At 38.2% G+C, this 22,851-nt stretch overlaps 1 protein-coding gene across 12 annotated transcripts in view; it reads right to left on the reverse strand.

Moving 5' to 3' along the window:
• The window catches only part of ASH1L (ASH1 like histone lysine methyltransferase), a 229,878-nt gene that overhangs the window by 115,138 nt on the left and 91,889 nt on the right, over positions 1-22,851 (reverse strand). For all 12 annotated transcript variants that reach the window (XM_035279531.3, XM_078355858.1, XM_078355853.1 and 9 more), the window contains one exon: positions 16,255-16,356. In XM_035279531.3, the coding sequence (XP_035135422.2) occupies positions 16,255-16,356 (102 nt within the window). The remainder of the gene's footprint in view (positions 1-16,254; positions 16,357-22,851) is intronic.

Here is a 22,851-nt window from a genome sequence, read left to right on the forward strand (position 1 = left end):
AAAGGAAGGGAATCCTGAGAAACTCTGGGATGATAGCTGATTGCCCAGTAAGTTCAAGGTTCTTTGTTATTCAGCAATAAACAAGTGAAACATTGTTCTTCCTGCTTCTACTTTCATCACTGTCTAATCCATTCTTTAGATAGCAGCCTGAGTGATCTTAAAAAAAAACACACACATTTGATCAGGTTTCAGCTACTATAATTCTTAAAAAGGTTCTTACCACAACTTCAAAATCATGATTATCTATTCTTCCAGCCTCAATCTCATGTTATCTTAGACCCGTAATTCTAGTAGTAATAAACTTTAGTTCTTTAAACTCATCATGTTTTTCCTTGATTCAAGGCCTTTGGGTGTGCTGTTCTCTCTACCTGGAACAATCTTTCTCCACAAATTCACCTGCTTAATGACTATTCATTCTCCACCCTCCTCATTCTTAATTTAGGTCCCCTATTAAGAATTACCATAATACTTTCTACTTTCCTAACACTAATCACACTTCAAATTAATGGTTTAATGTATGTAATTCTCAAACAATGTTTGGTCCATTAACGTGGTGACTGTATTCATCAAAATTACTTTTTTATTTTTTTTTGGAAAGGCAGTGGCATGATCTTGACTCACTGCAACCTCTGCCTCCAGGGTTCAAGCAATTCTCCTGCCTCAGCCTCCCTAGTAGCTGTACTACAGGCTCACACCTTGCCCAGCTAATTTTTGTATTTTTAGTAGAGACAGGGTTTCACCTTGTTGGCCAGGATGGTCTTGATCTCCTCACCTCGTGACCTACCTGTGTCAGGCTCCCAAAGTGCTGGGATTACAGGTGTAAGCCACCACGCTCAGCCCAAAATACCTATATAACTCCAATGACCAAGATATAATTCATCAACACATAGTTGAAGAATGAATCCTAGGCTTAAAATCTTGGAATTCTTTTTATCTCCTCTATCCCTTCATCAACTACTCAGAGCTACCAATGTATTTAATCCATGAATATCAGTTTAAAAGAGAATCCTAAAATGAGTACATACTTTTGAAGCCTCCTTCCTGAGCCATTCACCTAGAGCTATTAATACTTCACATTTCAGTTTTGAATTGTTCCTATCTTCACAAATTCTGGTCTGCTAATTTATGTTTGTTGGTGATCTAGGACATGATGCTGCACACTATATTTTAGATGTAACTTTTTTTCTTTCTTTTCTTTTTTAAAGATAGGGTTTTACCATATTGGTCAGGCTGGTCTCAAACTCCTGACCTCAGAGGATCTGCCTGCCTCAGCCTCCCAAAGTGTTGGGATTACAGGCATGAGCCACCATGCCCCGCTAGATATAACTTATTTTCAAAATTAATTCATCGTGGTAAAGTACCATATAAAATTCAATATATGTCTTTTACATATACATTGAGTTTTGAAAATTTTACTGTGGGTCAAGATGGCCAGTGGGAGACCTATGTTAATTCTAGGTAAATAATTATAAGCTTGATTGGCTCACAGTACACTGAAGTTTATACACCAAACTAAACTATATTATTGGTGCAGTTAATTAGAAATCAAGCAGCAACAGGAGGCCTAAGGTAAAGACCATCTGCGAGCGCAATAATATCGGGGAACACCGCAGGGTGGTTGCAGAGCAGGGAATACTACTCTGCTCCCACAAATGCCTTCTCAACATGGAAACTGCATGAGGCCCTCGTAAAGAGGGCTTATAAAAGATCTCTGAGAAGGGAGGTGACCTCTGTTCACAATCCGGGAGGGTCTTTGCAGATGGAAGCTGGCAAGGAGGAGAAAAACCTTGCAGGGCAGAGATCATGGAACACCTCAGGCTCTGCCTAGGTTCTCAGAATATGGAGTGATTTTAATTGCTCTATGTCCTCTATGCTTGCTCCTCATCTGCTATACTTCTGATGCAGCCACACCCTGATAAAAATCAGTGATTAAACTCACAGTACTAGTTTAGCATGTCTTAGAAGGATCTCAAATGCTATTAAATGCTCAGAGTACTAGTTTGGCATGTCTTAGAAGGATCTCAAATGCTCTCCCCTGGCTATCTTACCTATCCCTTCACCCTCCCCTCCACAACCGTAAGATCGATGAGATTAGGCACATAAGAAAAGTGTTTGGAGCCCAGAGCTGGGGCCAACTCAATTCCCATGCTTGCGTTGATCCCCTGGACCTATGCTGTAAATTCTACGCCTGTGTCTCGGTCTTTATTTCCTTTTCCCAATCCCTCGTCACTGCCGGGACTAAGGGCACCCACGTATGGGGCTGGGGCTGGTACCTAACATTTACCATGCAGCCATCATCATAATCAATATATAGAACATTTCTGTCTCCTTAAAAAGTTACTGTGTGCCCTTTCCAAGAAAACAAATTGCCTGTCATCCACAGCCTCAGAGAACAATTGATCTGTTTCCTATTATACATTACGTTTCTTTTTCTAGAATTTCATATAAATAGAAAGAATATACCAGCACTTTGGGAGGCAGAGGCGGGCGGATCACCTGGGGTCAGGAATTCAAAACCAGCCTGGCCAACATGGCGAAACCCCAGCTCTACTAAAAATACAAAAAATTAGCTGGGCGCAGTGGTGGGCATCCGTAATCCCAGCTACTTGGGAGGCTGATGCAGGAGAGTCACTTGAACCCATGAGGCGGAGGTTGCAGTGAGCCAAGATCGCGCCATTGCACTCCAGCCTGGGTGACAGAGGGAGACTCTGTCTGGGAAAAAAAAAATTGAAAGAATATATATTTTATTGTATGGCTTCATTCATACAGCATAAATCTGAGAATCATTTACATTGCTGCATTTCTTTTTACTGTTCCTTTTTACTATTTACTTATTTCTTCTTACAACTCAATTATATGAATATACCATAATTTCTTTACACATTCACCTGGAAATCTGTGTTGTTTTGGCCATAAAGAAAAAATATCCTATAAACGTGTGCACATGACATTTTGTTTAAACATTTTCATTTCTCTTCGGTCAACACCTAAGACTGGAATTACTAAATCTTTTTTTTTTTTTTTTTGGAGATGAAGTCTTGCTCTGTCACTCAGGCTGGAAACCATCATCCTCAGCAAGGAGATCCTCAGTGCAGTGGTGTGATCTTGGCTCACTGAAACCTCTGCCTCCCAGGTGCAAACCATTCTCCTGCCTCAGCCTCCCAAGTAGCTAGGACTACAGGCACCTGCCACCACACCCAACTAATTTTTGTATTTTTAGTAGAGATGGGCTTTCACCATGTTGGACAGGCTGGTCTCAAACTCCTGACCTAAAAAGATCTGCCTGCCTTGGCCTCCCAAAATGCTCCACCTCCCGGGGTTCATGGGATTCTTGTGTCTCAGCCTCCTGAGGAACTAAGATAACAGGTGCCTGCCACCATGCCTGGCTAATGTTTGTTTTCTTAGCAGAGATGGGGCTTCACCATGTTGGGCAGGCTGGTTTCAAACTTCTGATCTCAAGTGATCCACCATAACTGGCCTTGTTTGTTCTTCAACGGGACGAAGTCTGGCTCTGTCGCCCAAGCTGGAGTGTGACAGCAGAATCACAGCTTACTGTAACACCGATTTCCTAGGGATCCTCACACATCAGCCTTCCAGGTAGCTGGGACTACAGGCATGAGACAGGACACCTGGCTAATTTTTCTTTATCTTTTTTTTTTTTTTTTTTTTTTTGTAGAGACAGGGTCTCACTATGCTATCCAGGCTGGTTTTTAATTCCTGGATTCAAGTGATTCTCTGACCCCAAGTGAGTGTTTTTTTGTTTTTTTCTGTAGAGACACAGTATTCCTTCAATGATCCTCCTGTCTTGGCCTCCCAAAGTGTTGGGATTACAGGCATTAGCCACCAGGCATGAGCCAAAGTCTTAAAGTCTGATGAAGTCCAATTTTTTTCAAATGGTCCTTGCTTTTTACACTATTTAAGAAATCTTTTACCACCCCCAATGTCTTAAGGATTTTTTCCTCTTCTTTTAAAAGTTTTATTGTTTCTGAAATTTCACAGGGGTATATGATCTTTTTCGAGTTAAATTTTTCATGTGGTATGAAACAAGGTCAGCAATCTTTTTATTCCATAAGGACATCCAGTAGTAACAGCACCATTTGTTGAAAAGACTATCCTTAGGTTGGATGCGGTGGCTCATGCCTATAATCCCAGCACTTTGGGAGGCCGAGGCAGGTGGATCATGAAGTCAAGAGATTGAGACCATCCTGGTCAACATGGTGAAACCCCATCTCTACTAAAAATCAAAAATTAGCTGGGCATGGTGGCACACGCCTGTAGTCCCAGCTACTCGGGAGGCTAAGGCAGGACAACTGCTTGAACCCAGGAGGCGCAAGCTGCGGTGCGACGAGATCGTGCCGTTGCACTCCAGCCTGGGTAATAAAAAAGACTATCCTTGTACCAATGAAATAGATTTGTCAAAAATTGATTGAAAGTTAAAATATATATGGAGTATCTACTTCTAGACTATTCTGTTCCACTGGAAAATACGCTTATTTCCTCATCAATTTCACACTGTCTTATTACAGTTTCATAACAAGTCTTGTTATCAGTTATAATTAGTAAGTCTAATTTTGTTGTTTTGACGTTTTTAGGTTTGGCATACCTCTATGTAAATTTTATTATTATTTCATTACTATTATTTTTGAGATAAAGTTTCACTCTTGCTGCCCAGGCTGGAGTGCAATGGCACAATCGTGGCTCACTGCAACCTCCACCTCCCAGGTTCAAGCAATTCTCCTGCCTGAGCCTCCCAAGTAGCTGGGATTACAGGTACCAATCACCATGCCCGACTAATTTTTTTGTGTTTTTAGTAGAGATGGGGTTTCACCATGTTGGCCAGGCTGGTCTTGAACTCCTGATGTCAGGTGATCTGCCCCCCTCAGCATCCCAAAGAGTTGGGATTACAGGTGTGAGTCACCACACCTGACCTAAATTTTATTTTTTAATAATTAAAAAAAAAAAAAAAAAAAAGAGGTGGCGTCTCCATGTTGCCTAGGCTTGTCTTTAACTTCTGGCTCAAGTGATCCTCCTGAGGTGGCTGGGATTTTTTTTTTTTTTTTTTTTTTTTGCTATTATTAGGCCAAACTACTTACTATGAAAATGCTTTAAAATGCAGCAGGAGGAGATGTAAAGAATCAAAGAAGTGCATAGTGACAATGGCTATCAGAACACACTAAGAAATCCACACTGCTTCCCCCTTTACCTAGAAAAGGAAGCTTCTAGGCTACCTCCTCCTCCTCAGCACACTTTCTTTTGACACGAGGTCTTGCTCTCATCTGGGCTGAAGTGCAGTGACATGATCTTGGTTCACTGCAACCTCCACTTCGCGGATTCAAGGAATTTGTATATGTCAGCCTCCCCAGTAGCTGAAATTACAGGTGTGTGCCACCAAGCCTCGCTAATTTTTGTATTTTTTTTTGTAGAGATGGGGTTTTGCCTATTGCCTACACTGGTCTGGAACTTCTGGGCTCAAGTGATCTACCCACTTCTGTCTCCCAAAGTGCTGGTATTAGAGGTGTGAACCACCATGCCTGGCTTCATTTCAGTTTCTGATTGTTCACTGTTGTATACAGAAATGCAATGATTTCTGTATGTTCACCTTAAACACACAAACTGCATTGTTAAAACTCATTTATTAAGTTCCAGGAGCTTTTTAATAAATTCCTTGGGAATTTTCTGCAAATTGTATTATCTCTGAATAAGACATTAAGACTTCCCTATAATGTTGAACAGAAGTAGTGAACAGCTTTACCTTTTCCACAATCTTAGGGAGGAAGCATTCAGTCTTTTACCATTAAGTATTAGGTTAGCTGTAGGTTTTTCTGCAAACACCCTGCATTGGGTTGAGCAAATTCTAGTCTAGTCTTATTTCCTACAAGCTTTTTTAAAAAATCATGAATAGATGTCAGCTTTTGTCAAACATGTTCCCTTAATCTACTTAGACGATTAGGTGATTTTTCTCATGTATTATTTTTCTCAAAAAATATTAATTTATTAATTTTGAGACTGGATTATGAGACTAGCTAATTTTTATATTTTTGGCAGAGATGGGGTTTCACTGTGTTGCCAAGGCTAGTCTCAAACTCCTGAGCTCGGGCAATCCTCCTGCCTTGGCCTCCCAAAGTGCCAGGATTATAGGTGTGAGTCACCACGCCCAGCCTTCTTAGTGCCTGTCTTTTGGGTATAAACCATTTTACCTGGGGTGAGATAATACCACATTGTAGTTTGATTTGCAGTCCTCTGATGATCAGTGATGTTGAATACCTATGCCTGTTGCCATATGTAATGTCTTCTTTTGAGAAGTATCTCTTCAGTCTTTTACCCATTTTTTGATCGGATTATTAGATTTTTTCCCTACAGAGTGGTGTGAATTTACATATTCTGGTTATGAATCCTTTGTCAGATGGGTAGTTTCCAAATATTTTCTCCCATTCTATGCGTTGTCTCTTCACTTTGTTGACTGTTTACTTTGCTTGCAGAAGTAGAACTTAATTTGATGACATTTACCCATATTTGTTTGGCTGCCTATGCCTGTGGGGTATTGCTCAAGAAATTTTTGTCCAGACCAATGTCCTGGAGAGTTTTCCCAATGTTCTCTTATAGCAGTTTCATAGTTTGAGATCTTAGATTTAACCCTTTCATCCATTTTGATTTCAGTTTTGTATGTACTGAGAGATAGGAGTATACTTTTTCTTCTGCATATGAATATCCAGCTTTCCCAGCACCATTTATTGAAGAAACTTTGCTCTTGGGACCTCTGTCAAAAATGAGTTCACTGTAGGTGTGTGGATTTGTTTCTGGGTTCTCTCTCCTGTTCCACTGGTCTATATGTCTATTTTTACGCTAGTACCATGCTGTTTTGGTTATTTTAGCTCTGTGGTATAAATTCAAGTCAGGTAGAGTGATTTCTCCCTTTCAGCTTAGAAATAGTTTTGGCTATTCTGGGCTAATTTTTTTTTTCTTTTCATTTTGCTGCTGCTGGTGGTGGTGGTGTTATTGGTGTTTTGAGATGGATCTTGCCAAAGTGCTCAGGCTGGCCTCAAACTCCTGGGCTTAAGCAGTCCTTCCTCTGCCTCAGTCACCCAAGTAGCTAAGACTTCAGGCACAGGGGTACCACAGTTTCCAACTTTCACTTTCTTATTTCTAATGTGGGTTTTACTTGCTCATCTTTTTCTAGCTTCCTAAAGGTGAGAACTTGGACGACTGACCTAGATAGATCTTTGGTGTTTAATAACATCAGCTATAAATACTTTTAGATGTATCCCACAAATTTCTATGTATTTTCAGTTGTATTCATTTCAAAGTGTTTTCTAATTTCATTTTTAACAATTCATCTTTTATTTATGAATTATTTAGAAGTATGTTATATAATTTCCACATATTTGGATAATTTCATATATTACTGAATTCTAATTTAATTCTCTTGTGGTCTGAAAACATATTTTGCATGAGTTTAGTCTTTTAAAATGTATCAAGACATTTGATGATCCACGATAGGATTGTATTATCTTAGTATAATTCCACATGCACTTCAAAAGATATGAGAAAAATGTGTTTTTATTTTCCCATTGGTTGACAATTTCTGGCACTCTTTATTCCTTTGGTAGATGCAAGTTTCTACCTACTATATTTTCTTTCTGTCTCAAGAACGTCCATTAGTGTTTTTGCTACTATAGGTCTACTGGCAACAAATTCTTTAAACTTTTCTTTTTCTCATAATGTTTATCTTGCCTCCATTTTTGAAAGGTATTTTTGCTGGTTAAAGAATTTTAAGTTGACAGATTTTTTTTTCTTTCCACACATTAAAGACATCATTCCATTATGTTTTGGCTTATAAAATTTCTGACAATAGTCTGCTGATAGTTGTTACTATGTTCCTCTGTATGTGTTTTTAATTTTGTTTCTGCTGGTTAATTTTAACATTTTTCTCTTTACAAGTGTTTTCCAGAAATTTGATAATAATGTACTTTAATTTGTCTGTGTGTGATGTCAGTGGGTTTATCCTACATGGGATTCGTAGAGTTTCATGGATCTGTGGGTTATAGCTTTCAATGGAAGTGTAAAAAAAATTATTAAACATTATTTCTTCAAGTGCTATTCCCAATTTCTTCTTTATGAGACTCTATCTCATTTATATTAGCCCTCTTGATATTGTACCAGGTCACTAAAGTTACATTCATTTTTTTTGGTCAATCTTTTATTCTACTCTGTACTTCATTTTGGATAACTTTTATTTGTATGTCTCCAAATTTAGTCATCTTTTCTTCTGTAGGATCTAATCTGCTATTAGATCTGTAAGATGATTTAGCGAAATTTCATTTCAGATACTGTATTCTTCATCTATAGAACTTGCATTGGATTTTTAAAAAGAGATCATGTCTCCATACGTTGTACAGGCTAGAAAACAGTGGCTGTTCCCAGGTGCAATTATAGTACACTACATCCTTGAACTCCTAGCCTCAAACTATCCTCTCTCCTCAGCTTCCAGAGTAACTCAGATTATAGGCACATGCCATCATGCCTAGAGGACTTTTTAATAAATTTCGTCTCTATCCTATGTTCACATTTTCCTTTAAATTATCAAAAGTAGCTTTTTTTAGCATACTTCTATATTAATTATACCCCATGTTATTTCTGTGGCAGTTTCCACTGACTTTTCTTCTGCTGAGTCATATTTTCTTGCTTCTTGGCAAGACTATTAATTTTTAATTGGATATGCTAGATAGTGTCATGTTACATTAAGCGTTTGGATTTTGTTGTCTTCCTTTAAAAAATGTTGAAGTTGAAAAAACTGGAACATTTGTACACTGTTTTTGGGAATGTAAAATGGCACACCATTGTGAAAAACAGTATGACAATCCATCAAAAAATTAAAAACAGAATTATCATATAATCCAGGAATTCCACTTCTGGGTATATACCCAAAAGAAGTGAAAGCAGGGTCTGGAAGAGTTATCTGTTCACCACTGCTCATAGCAGTATTATTCACAAATGCCCAAAAGTTGGTAGCAACCCAAGTAACCATTTATAAACAAAAAACATACAAAGGAGTATTATTCAGCCTTAAAAAGGGAAGGCAATTCTGACACATGCTAAAAAATGGATAAACCCTGAGGATTTTATGCTAAGTTAAGTAAGCCAGTCACAAAAAAGATAACCACTGTATCGTTCCACTTTAGTGGGTGATTTTCAGGGACTGAAGGGACAGGGGATTATGAAGTTCTCATTAATGGATATAGTGATTCAGTTTTACAAGATGAAAAGAGTTACAGAGATTGGTTGCACAATAATGTAAATGTACTTAACACTAGTGAATTAACTGTACACTTAGAAATGGGGAGTCTAGACTGAGCATAATGGTAAGAGCAAAATACCACCTCAAAAAAAAAAATGGGGAGTCTAGCTCTGTCTCCCAGGCTGGAGTGCATTGGTGGGATCTCAGCTCACTGCAACCTCCATCTCCCAAGTTCATATGATTCTCCTGTCTCGGCCTCCTGAGTAGTAGTCATCAAGCCTGATTAGTTTTTATATTTTCAGTAGAGACGGTGTTTTGCCATGTTGGCCAGGCTGGTCTCGAACTCCTAACCTCAGGTGATCTGCCTGCCTTAGCCCACCAAAGTGCTTGAATTACAGGTGTTAGCCAACATACCAGCCAGTAAATTTTATATTATCTGTATTTTGCAATTAAAAAAAATTTTGTTTTTGGTTTATTTTTTCACAATTAAAATTTTTTCAAATGTTAAACTTTGTTTTAAAAATCAGTTATTTGTAGAACAGTTTGACAGTTTGAGTCCCTGAATCCTGTTTTAAGTCATTACTATGGTCTAGTGTAATCTTCACTCCAGAGATACTTTAGCCCTGCTAAAGTGTAACCTTTTTTTTTTTTTTTTTTTTTTTTTGAGACAGGGTCTCAATCTGTTGCCCAGTCTGAAGTGCAGTGGCACCATCTTGGGTTCACAACCCACTTACTTCTTTGGTCATGGCATATATATGATGTCTTTTAAACCTCAACACAAAGTTTATGGAAGCCTTTTCTGATGAACTTTTCATCATTTCAGCATTCAGCTATGTGTAGAAATATTACTGTACAGGCCAGGCATGGTGGCTCACACCTGTAATCCCAACACTTTCAGAGGCTGAGGTGGGAGGATCACGAGGTCAGGAGCTTGAGACCAGCCTGTTCAACATTGTGAAACGCCATCTCTATTAAAAATATAAAAATTAGCTGGGCATGGTGGCACATGCCTGTAGTCTCAGCTACAAGAGAAGCTAAGGCAGGAGAATTGCGTGAACCCAGGAGGCAGAAGTTACAGTGAGCCAAGACTCAACACTGCACTCTAACCTGCAAAACAAGAGCAAGACTCCATCAAAATAAATAAATAAATAAAAATATTACTATATAATAACTAGCATATTGTATTGTTGCTCTCAAGATAAACTGATCTTAACATAAGTTCCCTGGTATTAGGGAATGTCTCTTACAGTCTTTAGGCTTAATATAGTAGCTGAATTTGGCAGCCTGAATATAGTAGTTGCTCAATAATAAAATTTTAAAAGAACCACCTCTCTCATCAATGTAACAATATTTGTAAACCAGCTATAAAGAGATGAAATGATTTTGTGAAACACTATTGAAGGGCTTTATGTTTCTAGAATGTGATAATTACCATGAATTTGTGTCCTAATTACAAAAATCTTCAGAGTTACATCAAATCCCTGAGAAATGAGCGTACAGACATAAATATCTCAAAAACTACAAATATTAGAAAAAGACTTCTAAGAGAGATGTAAACTTTAACAGACTACTTGCAAGTATTCATTACAGAAATGAAAACAGTTGTCCTCATATTACATCCCAAAGTCCTAATAAGATATTAAAAACCTCCAGGAAGAGATCGAGACCATCCTGGTCAACATGGTGAAACCCCGTCTCTACTAAAAATACAAAAAATTAGCTGGGCATGGTGGCGTGTGCCTGTAATCCCAGCTACTCAGGAGGTTGAGGCAGGAGAACTGCCTGAACCCAGGAGGCGGAGGTTGCAGTGAGCTGAGATCACGCCATTGCACTCCAGCCTGGGTAACAAGAGCGGAACTCCGTCTCAAAAAAAAAAAAAAACCTCCAGAAAAGGCTTAGATTTTACTCATCAATAATAATTTTGTACTATGGGCTCCTGATATGTATAATAATGACTACAGCTTTCAGTAAAATCACATTATTTAGTATATTATCCCTTTGGATTTATCTCGAAATAGGGAATTTAGTTCAAGGATGGGCCTTGAGGCATCTTATCCAAAATATAAATTACATTTTGTTTTTACAGTTGTTTATACACCTGGTTTACTAAATGTGGTTTGTAGAGATATGGTATTCCTTTGACTACACCTAGAAGATTAGGACATGATTCTGGTTTACACCTTTAAATTGAAAAATAAAGGCTGTCATTTCCTGTGTTGCTGCAATATACGAGAAAGCTAGGTCAACCAAAATTGTGAATATACTGATTTTTTTTTTTTTTTTTTTTTGAGGCGGAGTTTCGCTCTTGTTACCCAGGCTGGAGTGCAATGGCGTGATCTTGGCTCACCGCAATCTCCGCCTCCTGGGCTCAGGCAATTCTCCTGCCTCAGCCTCCTGAGTAGCTGGGATTACAGGCACGCGCCACCATGCCCAGCTAATTTTTTTGTATTTTTAGTAGAGACGGGGTTTCACCATGTTGAGCAGGATTGTCTCAATCTCTCAACCCTGTGATCCACCCGCCTCGGCCTCCCGAATATACTGATTTTAAAAGCACAGGTTTATATTTAATTGCAATTCTCCAGAGTATTTGTATTTGGTTCTACAATGAAACTGGGAACACTACCAACCTATGACAAATTTTACTTTAATTTTTTTCTGGGTCTGACAAGCAATATAAATCTGTAGGAGAGGCAGAGAATTAGTAAGAGCTTGGAGTCAGGAACTCCTTCTTTTTCTTGTTCCTTCCAAAGCCAAAACTGAAAGAAGAAACTATCTTTTTCCGTGATAGGTTTATTTCTATTTCCCCACACATTGTTAAGGTCACCTTTTGGGTGTTCCAACTTTATGCATGGAAATCTGATGTGGTCTTCTGTTCTACTAGAGTCCTAAACTCTGTCTTTTGTCTCTTGCATCTGTATGTGTTCCAACTGCCAGGCTCGCAGCCACCAGAGATGAAGCAGATGTCAAGCAGCTCTAATTCTAATCTCTGTTGAATCAAACTTTCTGAAGTTTCTGGTTTCCTCTATTTAGTTACTTCTAAGTTCAGTCACACTATAAGAAATGTTGTCCATGTATTTTTAGGTTTTAGATAACAAAGTGTTTGTTTGCTCTGTACATCTAATCTACCACATTGCTGGAAATAAAACAGCTCTAATTTATCTCAATGCCACCTGAATTTTAAGTCTCCTTTCCCTCTTTGAAACTCCCAACTTTCACACTCTCAGACTATTTTTTCTTATTCTCCCAATCATTTGACATGTTCTAATCAAACGCTTCTTGACCTCTTTGTGACATTTAATGTTGACTCATCTGTTTCACTCTGAAGTCTGTCGTTTTTAGGCTTCTGTGTTATATATGGTTTGATGTTTCATATTTACGTCTCATTCACTAAACATCTTTTCTTCCACTTCCCTCCAAAATGCCCAAGTTTCTTAGGTCTCTGGCCCTGTCACCTCACTTAACACATTCTCCCTGGGTGATCTCTTTCACTGCCAATTCAAGTTCATATATATACTAGTAGATCTTTATCTCTATCACAGATGTCTCTCAAAGTATAAACCACTGCTTCCAACAGTCTATTCAATATCTTTACCTAAATAGGCCAAAGACACTTCAAATTTAATATATCCCAATCTGAAGCCATAATCTACCATCTGCATGCATTTGTCACACTCCATTCTTGATATTGTAATGTTGCAGCATTTTTCTAATAATATTATTACTTATAAATATTTGCTATCCACTCCCCACCATCAAAAGGATTATACTTTCTAGTCCCATTGATACAAGACTTAACCACGTTACTTGGTTTGGCACTGAAACCATGAGAGGTAACATTTCATGCAGAAATTTTAATCGCCAGTTAGTGCTTTACTATGGCCCTTTCCCTCTGTCAGAAGACAAGCAACATTCCAGATATAGACTCTCTGTTAGCTGGGGTCCTAGAGGGAAGGCAACATGGAGTGGACTCTCGATGGTCACAGAGCATGAACAAAAAATAAGCCTTTGTTGTTTTAAGTCACTGAGATTTGGGGATCATTTGTTAACACTGTAAGACCTATCCTATTCTTACTGATAGAGTATATCAAATAATTTATCTTCTTGTCAGAAACTGTTCAGTAGCTTTCAATTGCATGGACAATGAAGTTCCAACTCCCTTGAATGAAAAAGCATGCCATATATGCTATAGTCCCCATTATTACTTTTACAGCCTCCTTTTCCAACCACCATCATCACAACGCTTTTAGACATTAGTCATATCCAACAATGGGCAATTCTTCAAGAAACATATGCTATTTCATGGTTTTGTGCCTTTCTTCAAAAGTGCCATTGTTACTGTACTCAATACACTTTACTCTTTATGTTGTCCCACTTGCCTACTTAAGTAAATTCAATATATAGTAGTGTGTGTGTGTGTGTGTGACTTATTCAATGATATCTTCTTTAGTCATTTGAAGTGGTTAGTGCTTGAGTTTCCCTGTGTCATAGCATTTTGTACACTGCTCTGTTACATAATTTAATACACTGCTTTTCGGTGAATATGTCTGAACTGAGGCCAGTAACTTCATCTTATTCATGTTTGTCTTTCCAGTGCTCACTAATCACACACAGCAACCCTCAAGAGAAATCTAATTCAATGAACAGAATAGTCTCATTGCAAAAGAGACATTATGAATGTAGATATTCTTTCTATTGCTTACAAAAGCAAAATATTTTGGTGATTTTCATCAATGATATGTCCCTTATCAAAATCTCATTCATTTGTTCAGAGGTTGATAAACTTTTTCCATAAAAGGCCAGAGAGTAAACATTTTAGGCTTTTGAGGACACAAATAATGCCTGCCTCGTATTATTATTTGTCTTTCCCCCTCAAGCTTTTAAAAACTTAAAAATCATTCTTAGTTTGAGGGCTACACAAAAACAGGTCTTGGATTGCATTTGGCCCACAGGCTGAGTGAGTTTCCTTACCCTGGTCTAAGTAGACATCAGAGAAATTAAGTCATTAATTGTTAGAGCATAAAAGTCTTTCCAAGGTAGTATAAAAACAAAGCACCAAGAGAGACACAACTATCACTGCTGCCAAAGGGACAACTGGACTAACAAAGAGCTTCTAAAAATAATCATCAGTTAAATTCAATGAATACCATATTGATACAATTTGAAAGGCCTTCCACTTCTTCAAAGGCCTAGAGATAGAAAGGTAGGAGGAAAATGTCACTTCCTTATTTAAGTTTTCACAACTTCCAACTGTGTTTACATCACTAGCTCTCTACTACCTTTAAAACCTCATATTAAAAAACTGTCTTTGGCTGGGCACAGTTCCTCACCCTTGTAATCCCAGCACTTTGGGAGCCCAAAGCAGGGGAATCACCTGAGGTCAGGAGTTCGAGACCAGCCTGGCCAACATGGCGAAATCCGTCTCTACTAAAATACAAAAAAATTAGCTGGGTGTGATGGTGGGTGCCTGTAGTAGGTGGGTGTAGCTGGGTGTGATGGTGGGTGCCTACTAAAAATACAAAAAACTTAGCCAGGCGTGGTGGCACATGCCTCTAATCCCAGTTGCTTGGAAGGCTGAGGCAAGAGAATCACTTGAACCAGGAGTCAGAGTTTGCAGTGAGCTGAGATTGCTCCACTGTACTCCAGCCTAGGCAGCAGAGTGGAACTCCATCTCAAAAACAAATAAAAACCATCTTTAGTCCAACCACACTGGCTTACTTATTTATTTACTGATTGACTGGCTGATTGAGACAGAGTCTTGCTCTGTCACCCAGATGGAGTGCAGTGACATGATCTTGGCTCACTGTAACCTCTGCCACCCGGGGTCAAGTAATTCACCTGCCTCAGCCTCCTGAGTAGCTGGGACTACAGGCACCCACCATCACACCCAGCTAATTTTTTGTATTTTAGTAGAGACGGATTTCACCAGGTTGGCCAGCATGGTCTCGATCTCCTGACCTTGTGATCCTCCCACCTCAGCCTCCCAAAGTGTTGGGATTACAGGCGTGAGCCACCGCGCCTGGCCTATTTTCTTGAACACTCTTAACTTTCTTTAATATATTCTTCTCTATCAGGAATTAACCTATCACTCTACGTCTCTCCCAATAAAATTAATAAATTTTAAAAAATTATTTCTTACTCTTCAACCGTCAGGTAAAGGCAGAAGACAGGTATAAATCATCCTCTTTTTGTTGTTGTTATTGGTAAATACATAAACTGTCAGTAAAAAGAAAACTGGAAGCATACCCTACATGTCTGTATTAGTTATACAAATATACTGTATTAATGGGTTGTAAATATATAAACATTAGCAATTAATAAGTTTAAAAATAACTATTAATAGAGGTTCTCCTCACAACCTCTTAATTATTTTGCAAATCCCTAGAGATTCATGAATGCTACCTTGGAAATTACTAGTTTACTAAACAATTTATTTTTTTTTAGACAAAGTCTCACTCTGTCTCCAGGCTGGAATGCAGTAGAGTGATCTCCACTCACTACAACCTCCTCCTCCCAGGTTCAAGAGATTCTCCTGCCTCAACCTCCCAAGTAGCTGGGATTACAGGCACATGCCACCATGCCTGGCTAATTTTTGTATTTTTAGTGTAGATGGGGTTTCACCATGTTGAACAGGCTAGTCTTGAACTCCTGACCTCGGGTGATCCACCTGCTTCAGCCTCCCAAAGTGCTGAAATTATAAGCATGATCCACCCACGCCCAGCTTTAAGCAGTTTTATGTATATCTAAATATTTATTAAATAGCTACAATCCACATTCCCCTATTATACCCAACACATGCTTTTACTTCAATTCAACTTGGTAAAGGTACTATATTGTTTCAATGTACATTACTGATTCTCACATACCAAGTCCCTGTTTCAACTCCTTTGAATTAAAAAAAAAACATGCCACATATGATACAGTTTCCATTATTTTTTCTACAACATTACACTATAACTCCTTATTCACAAATAACAAATGGGAAACTATCTTGAAAATCTGGTAAAACAAATAGCACTAGCCTGTTGAAGAAGTACTCTCAGATGAAGACCTTTTCCGGGTAGGGCTACAATTTGTGCTCTCTGATGGTCGCTGGGAGGGTTTATCAGAGGTTGGTTGGGAACCTGGAGAAACAGAAAAAGATAGAAATCACAGAAAAATTCAGGTCTAAAAATAATGCCAAACCATCCTTTGTTAGAACTTGTTACAGTTTAGTTGCTGCCACTGTTATCCCCTGTAATAATATGACTTATACGCTAACATGGGAGGAAAATAAGCAGTGGACAAACCACACTATATGTTACTGTCACAATTTCACAGGTCTTTTTTTTTCCTTTGAGACAGTCTTGCTCTGTCGCCAGGCTGGAGCATGATCTCAGCTCATTGCAACCTCCGCCTTCCAAGTTCAAGCAATTCTCCTGCCTCAGTCTGCTGAGTAGCTGGGACTAGAAGCTCGCACCACCATGCCCGGCCAATTTTTTATTTTAGTAGAGATGGGGTTTCACCATGTTGGGCAGGATGGTCTCGACTACTGATCTCATGATCCAACTGCCTCAGCCTCCCAAAGTGCTGAGATTACAGGCATGAGCCACTGTGACTGGCCTCACAGGTCTATATATATAATTTATCCTGTTACTTTCTTTACCAAAGAAAAAAATAGTTTTTATTTTTTTTTACAAAAAAAAATTTTTTTTTTTTTAAATGATAGAGACGAGGTTTCACCATGTTGGCCAGGATGGTCTCGGCCTCCCAAAGTGCTGGGATTACAGGCAGGAGACACCACGTCCGGCCAAAAAAATAGTTTTAATGGAAAAATAAACAATATATGATTTAGTTTTCACGTGTTACTAGCATAAAACATTATTTAAAATATTGATAAAAATTAATAACAATATTTTAACCAAATCTGTTCTGGATTATTGACTAAAATTCATCATATAAACTGACAAAATTTACAATGCAATTTATTTTAAAAAGTTGATGTTGTGAGAAAAGCAGGTCCAACCTGACCATGTCATTTAAGAGAATCAGAGATTAAAAGTAAAGGATCAGGCTGGGTGCAGTGGCTCATGCCTGTAATCCCAGCACTTTGGGAAGCCAAGGTGGGTGGATCACCTGAGGTCAGGTGTTCAGGACCAGGCTGGCAACAAACAGGGTGAAACTCCATCTCTACAAAAATACAAAAGTTAGCCAGGCATGATGGTGGGTGCTTGTAATCCCAGCTACTCAGGAGGCTGAGGCGGAAGAATCACTTGAACCCGGGAGGCAGAGGTTGCAGTGAGCAGAGATCATGCCATTGCACTCTAGCCTGAGCAACAGAGCAAGACTCTGTCTCAGAAAGAAAGTAAAGGCTCAAACCTTAAACCCACACATCCTATCTAAACCACAGAAATAATTTTCATATTCTGTTTATCCTCCCTTAGCAAATTCTAGAACTGCTAATTTAATCCATGAAACAGAAAACAGAGCAAGTCTCTTTTAAAGAAAAGCTATACACTTAAGGATCCCTGGCTACATAAAGTTCATGAAGACAAAGAAACTCAATTTCCTTTCAAAAAGTTTAATGCTTTTAGCAAAACCCCAAATCTATACAGCATAATTTAATATATTTCCTGCTCAAAACAGATGTTGTTCATATAAGATTATTTTCCTGAATAAATAACCTGATTATTATTCTTACATTGAATTCCTTTTACTTTCTTCTTCCTGTTGTCTTGTGAAGAATGGATTCCTTTTTTGTTTTCTTTTCTATTTTGTTTTTCCGCCCCACTGGATTCCTTATAATCTAAAATGCCAGCTAGTAAGAGTAAGTAATGAATGTCTACCTCATGTTCATCAAAAAACTAGTAGTACTCTTTTATGCTCACTTATAGGAAAAAATTACAAATAAAAAAAACTTACGTGTAACTGGAGCCACAAAAGGTACAAGAAGTCAAAAAGTTGAAGATTTTAAAGATCTACCCCTAAATGAAAGTTAACTACTAAAAGAAGATGTGATTAATTCACTGAAGGACAACTTAAGGTCAGAAGAATTAAATGGAACTAAGTTTGTTGTTTCATTTTCTCTAAGAGAAATAGTAGACCATGAGCCTTGCTTTAATTAAATAGTATCTTAAATCACATTACTGTAAATAGTCTTTTAGTAGGCTATGGGAAGCTCTGCTCAGGTAAGATGTAAGACTATATGCTGCCATTCAAGAGTAACAGGTTAGATTTTTTTTTAGGAAATTAATGATAGTACATCCTACTTCTGAACACAGGGATGACTGATATAGACCTATTCAAGAAGCAAGACTGTTTACTACTGAATCCTAAAAACAGATACAAGAGGGATTTTTAAATCTGACAGTATAATAAATCCCCGAGTGTGGTTCAGATGAGAGAATTCCACTAAATAACTGAATATCACAATGAAACATCTTAAGAAATAAAAGTCCAGGCAACAGTGAAGACGTAACTTTAAGTATTAATACTGCAAACTTCATACACTGGACAAACACATATTTCCTACCCAAGACAGAAGACAACAGTGGCCAAGAAGCTTGAGGTAATAGTCAACTCTCTTTATCACCATTCCTGATCATGGATTAAGTACTAAGAAAAGAAGGGGTTTGAGAGCACTTTTTTTTGCGGGGGGAAATGGACTCTCTATGGGTCCCCCAGGCTGAAGTGTAGTAGTGCAATCTCAGCATACTACCTCTGCCTCCTGGGTTCATGTGATTCTCCTGCTTCAGCCTCCTGAGTAGCTGGGATTAGAGGCATGGGCCACCATGCACAGGTAATTTTTGTATTTTTAGTACAGATAGGGTTCCACCATATTGGCCAGACTGGTCTCAAACCCCTTATCTCAAGTGATACGCCTGCCTCAGCCTCCCAACGTGCTGGGATTACAGGCGTGAGCCACTTTGTCCGGCCCTGAGTACTTTCTATAAAGTGTTTTCTCTCAGTCATAAAATAACATTTATTAAGTATTGTTTGTATACTTGGTACTATACTAGATATTGTGAAGCTGGGGAAAGAAATATACAAAGAGTAATAGTCTCTGCCCTCAAGGAGCTTATTAATCATTGTGTATATTATCATGCATTATATTTTAGGTGGCACTTGTGCCATCCATTCTTCAGCTCCAACTTAAGTTCTTAGGCGATTTGGTAACGTTTCCTGAATTTCCTGGTCATCTTCCAGAAGGTCTTGATGAATGCTTCAACAATTCCTTTGATCATCAGGATATCCTGAGAATCACCCTGCCTGGCCTCACCCACCTCAGGGTAAAAAGAGGGTACACGCAATTTCTTCAAAGCTCCTTCTTTTGGTGGCATCTGGAGCTTCAGAGGAGGCAGTGGGAGACAGAATGGGGGTCAGATCCCTGGAGATCATTATTGACAGCACTGTACAGCAATTCCTGAGAAACTGAAACAATTGAGAGATTGGCTTAGCTTACTTAGCTTCTGAGCCATTTTTCATTTCCTGAAAGCCAGCAGCCTATTCTTAGGATTTAATAGGAGATTTGAGTAAAACTTCATTAAGGAAGGTTCTCATTTTCATTTTTAAAAGTTCGTTTGAATTCCCTGTTCATACAACATAGAAATATTCTTAACAGTATTCCATATTTTAGAAGAATAAAGTTGTATCCCTGAGATATAGATCTCTATCGCTTGGTAATCATCAGCTCTAGCATCTTATTTCATTTAAAAACAGTGTGCACAGACACAGTAAGAAGATGAGGATGCCTGTAAAAACATTACTTAATGATATAAAGCAACGAAGGTTAAGACTGGTAAGTGATGCTATAACTTAGGTACAAGAAATAGCAACCAGTTAAAGATGCTCGAAGTATGTTAAAATTAGCCTAACGGTAGGAATCACATGAAATGTACAAACAGCTGTAACACTGCCAGAAACATACTGTTTTATAAGTGCCAACTTGTTAAACAAGCCTAAACTAGTTAGGCTTCCAAGAAGAACCAGATAATGCTCAGAGAACTAGTATGTCCACTTCAACAGAGACCAATATATATTTATGTGTCCAAATCTAAAACATAATGCAGAGTTGAGTGTGATATGGTGTTCAGAACACAGACTATGGAGCAATCCGGGTTCGACTCCTGGCTTTAGTACAAATTAAACTAGAGAGAATCTACAGAAGTAAATGTGCCTGGAGTTTGGTTTAATAAAGCTAAGTCACAGCATTATTGTGAGTCCCAAAATGAGATAATATAATACAGAATAACTTTATAAAATTTAAAATGTTTTATAAATATTAGTGACTATTATATATAAATTGACTCCTTAGGTTTATCATGGAATTTTTAGATAGGCAGGTGTGGGGGCTCATGCCTGTAATCCCAGAACTTTGCTAGGCAGATGTGGCCCGGTTGCTTGACTTCAGAAGTTCGAGACCAGCCTGGGCAACATGGCCAAACTCAGTCTCTACAAAAAAAAAAAATACAAAAATTAGCTGCGCATGGTGGCACATGCCTGTTGTCCCAGTTACTTGGGAGCCTTTAGCAAGCTGTGATTGCACCACTGCACTCCATCCTGGGCAACAGTGAGACCCTTGCCTCAAAATAATAATAATAATAAAAAAAAAACAGAAGAAAAGCAGTGAGTCATACCCAGCAGAGAGCTAGAACTAGCCTATAACATCAAGCATTTAACTTAAACATAGAGTGAATCTAATTAAGTACTACTACTCATATAGGCACCTCCAGGGCTGATAGGCACTTGCAGGGTAGGAAAAAGTTACTCTGAATCTTCTAATTCACCAACTCTTCGCCACAGCTTTTCCAGAGTATGCCCAAGAGATGAGTCAGAAGCAGAAGATGTCTGGCTTTCTGTTTACAGGGAGAAAGTAGTTTTCTGCTTCCCCTACTTAACTCTTTTTGTTGCTGCCTCTATCATGTGACAAACGTTTGCTCATGTCTCAAGAGTGGCCATTTAAGATTTGCCTGGAAGGATGTGTGGAGGCTCCCCACTCCACAAAGAACAAGAGGTTTATATGAATTCTAGTTCAAGAAAATCTGACACTTTCTCAAAGCATGTATACAAAGAACACAATTTTAGATACCACAGAGTTCCCATCATTTTTCATTTCAAAAGACTATAAAGCAGGATAAGTACTTCAGACGTGAATAAAGACTACAAATAGGAATTCCTCAGTTCACAATATTACTGGGTAAATGACTAGTGTGTGTCTCATCACTCACATGACAACTTCAGAAATAGGTTTTGAAATTCTACACACATTAAACGCAGCAAGTAAAAATTACAGGCAAGCTGCAAAAAATATATATATAAATAAAACTGGATTTCAGGATAAATTTAAGTTGAATAAGGAAAATACTTTTTCTTCAGCTGGAAATAAAGGCCCTCATGTAAACAAGGCAGCCTACTAATAAGAAAAAAGACAGATGTAATCCCAGCACTTTGGGAGGCCGAGGCGGGTGGATCATGAGGTCAAGAGATCGAGACCATCCTGGTCAACATGGTGAAACCCCGTCGCTACTAAAAATACAAAAAATTAGCTGGGCATGGTGGCACGTGCCTGTAATCCCAGCTACTCAGGAGGCTGAGGCAGGAGGATTGCCTGAACCCAGGAGGCGGAGGTTGCGGTGAGCCAAAATCGCGCCATTGCACTCCAGCCTGGGTAACAAGAACAAAACTCTGTCTCAAAAAAAAAAAAAAAAAGAAAAAGAAAAAGAAAAAAGACAGAAAGAATACTATAAACTGAAATAATACAAAGGGAATTAAGAATTAAAACCAAACTTGCAAATGTGAAGGAACCTTGGAAGTGGTTTTAATTATAGACTCTCTGGATATTATTTGGCCAGTATTTGATAAACTTTTAAAGATAAAGACAGTATTTAGAGAAACATTTTTGTCAGTTTAAACAAAAGGGGAAAGGTAGTACTTTCACAGGAAAACCATAAGATGAAATCAGGGATACAAACTGTCAGAAAGTTGAAAAGAAAAAGAACACAACTGGATCATAAAGAAATAAGATTATGAAAATCTTTATAATAAACACAAAATGAGCAGAAACCAAGAAGCTATTCTCAAATTGACTTGCCACAAAAAATCTTGATTGACGTTTCCATTGCAGGAACTAAAACAAATCAAAGATAAAAAAAGAAATGCTACTTTTACAGATGCCTGGGTGTGAAGATAGAGTTAAACACAGGCAAAGATATCAGAATAGAGAAAATTCCCACTGATTATGTGTCTGCAGTGGTGGAGGCATCCCAAAGAATCATGGGAATAAAGATTCAACTAACTACTAATTGAAGCCCTGAGCATCCTAGCCTAGAAAAACAAGGAATTTCCCTGGTGCCAAATACAAATCAGCAAAAAATATTGTGAATTAAATCAATAGTTGGTTGGAAAAAACAAATATTTCTTTACCTTAAGTTCACTATTAAAGCTGTTATAACTTGTACTATGAATTTTGGTCACATTCTGTTTGAAGATCAACACTAAAGTAACTAAGAAATCATTTACAGGAGTGGAATATTTGATGTTTGCAATGCCAGAAATATCTTTGGGTGAATTATGGAAAAATAGGTTAAGTATGCAAGTCTGGAAGAATGCTATGTAGTCAGTTCTAATATATTATTGATTTT

This window comes from Callithrix jacchus, chromosome 18, assembly GCF_049354715.1.
Source record: "Callithrix jacchus isolate 240 chromosome 18, calJac240_pri, whole genome shotgun sequence".
NCBI classification, from domain to species: Eukaryota; Metazoa; Chordata; class Mammalia; order Primates; family Cebidae; genus Callithrix; species Callithrix jacchus.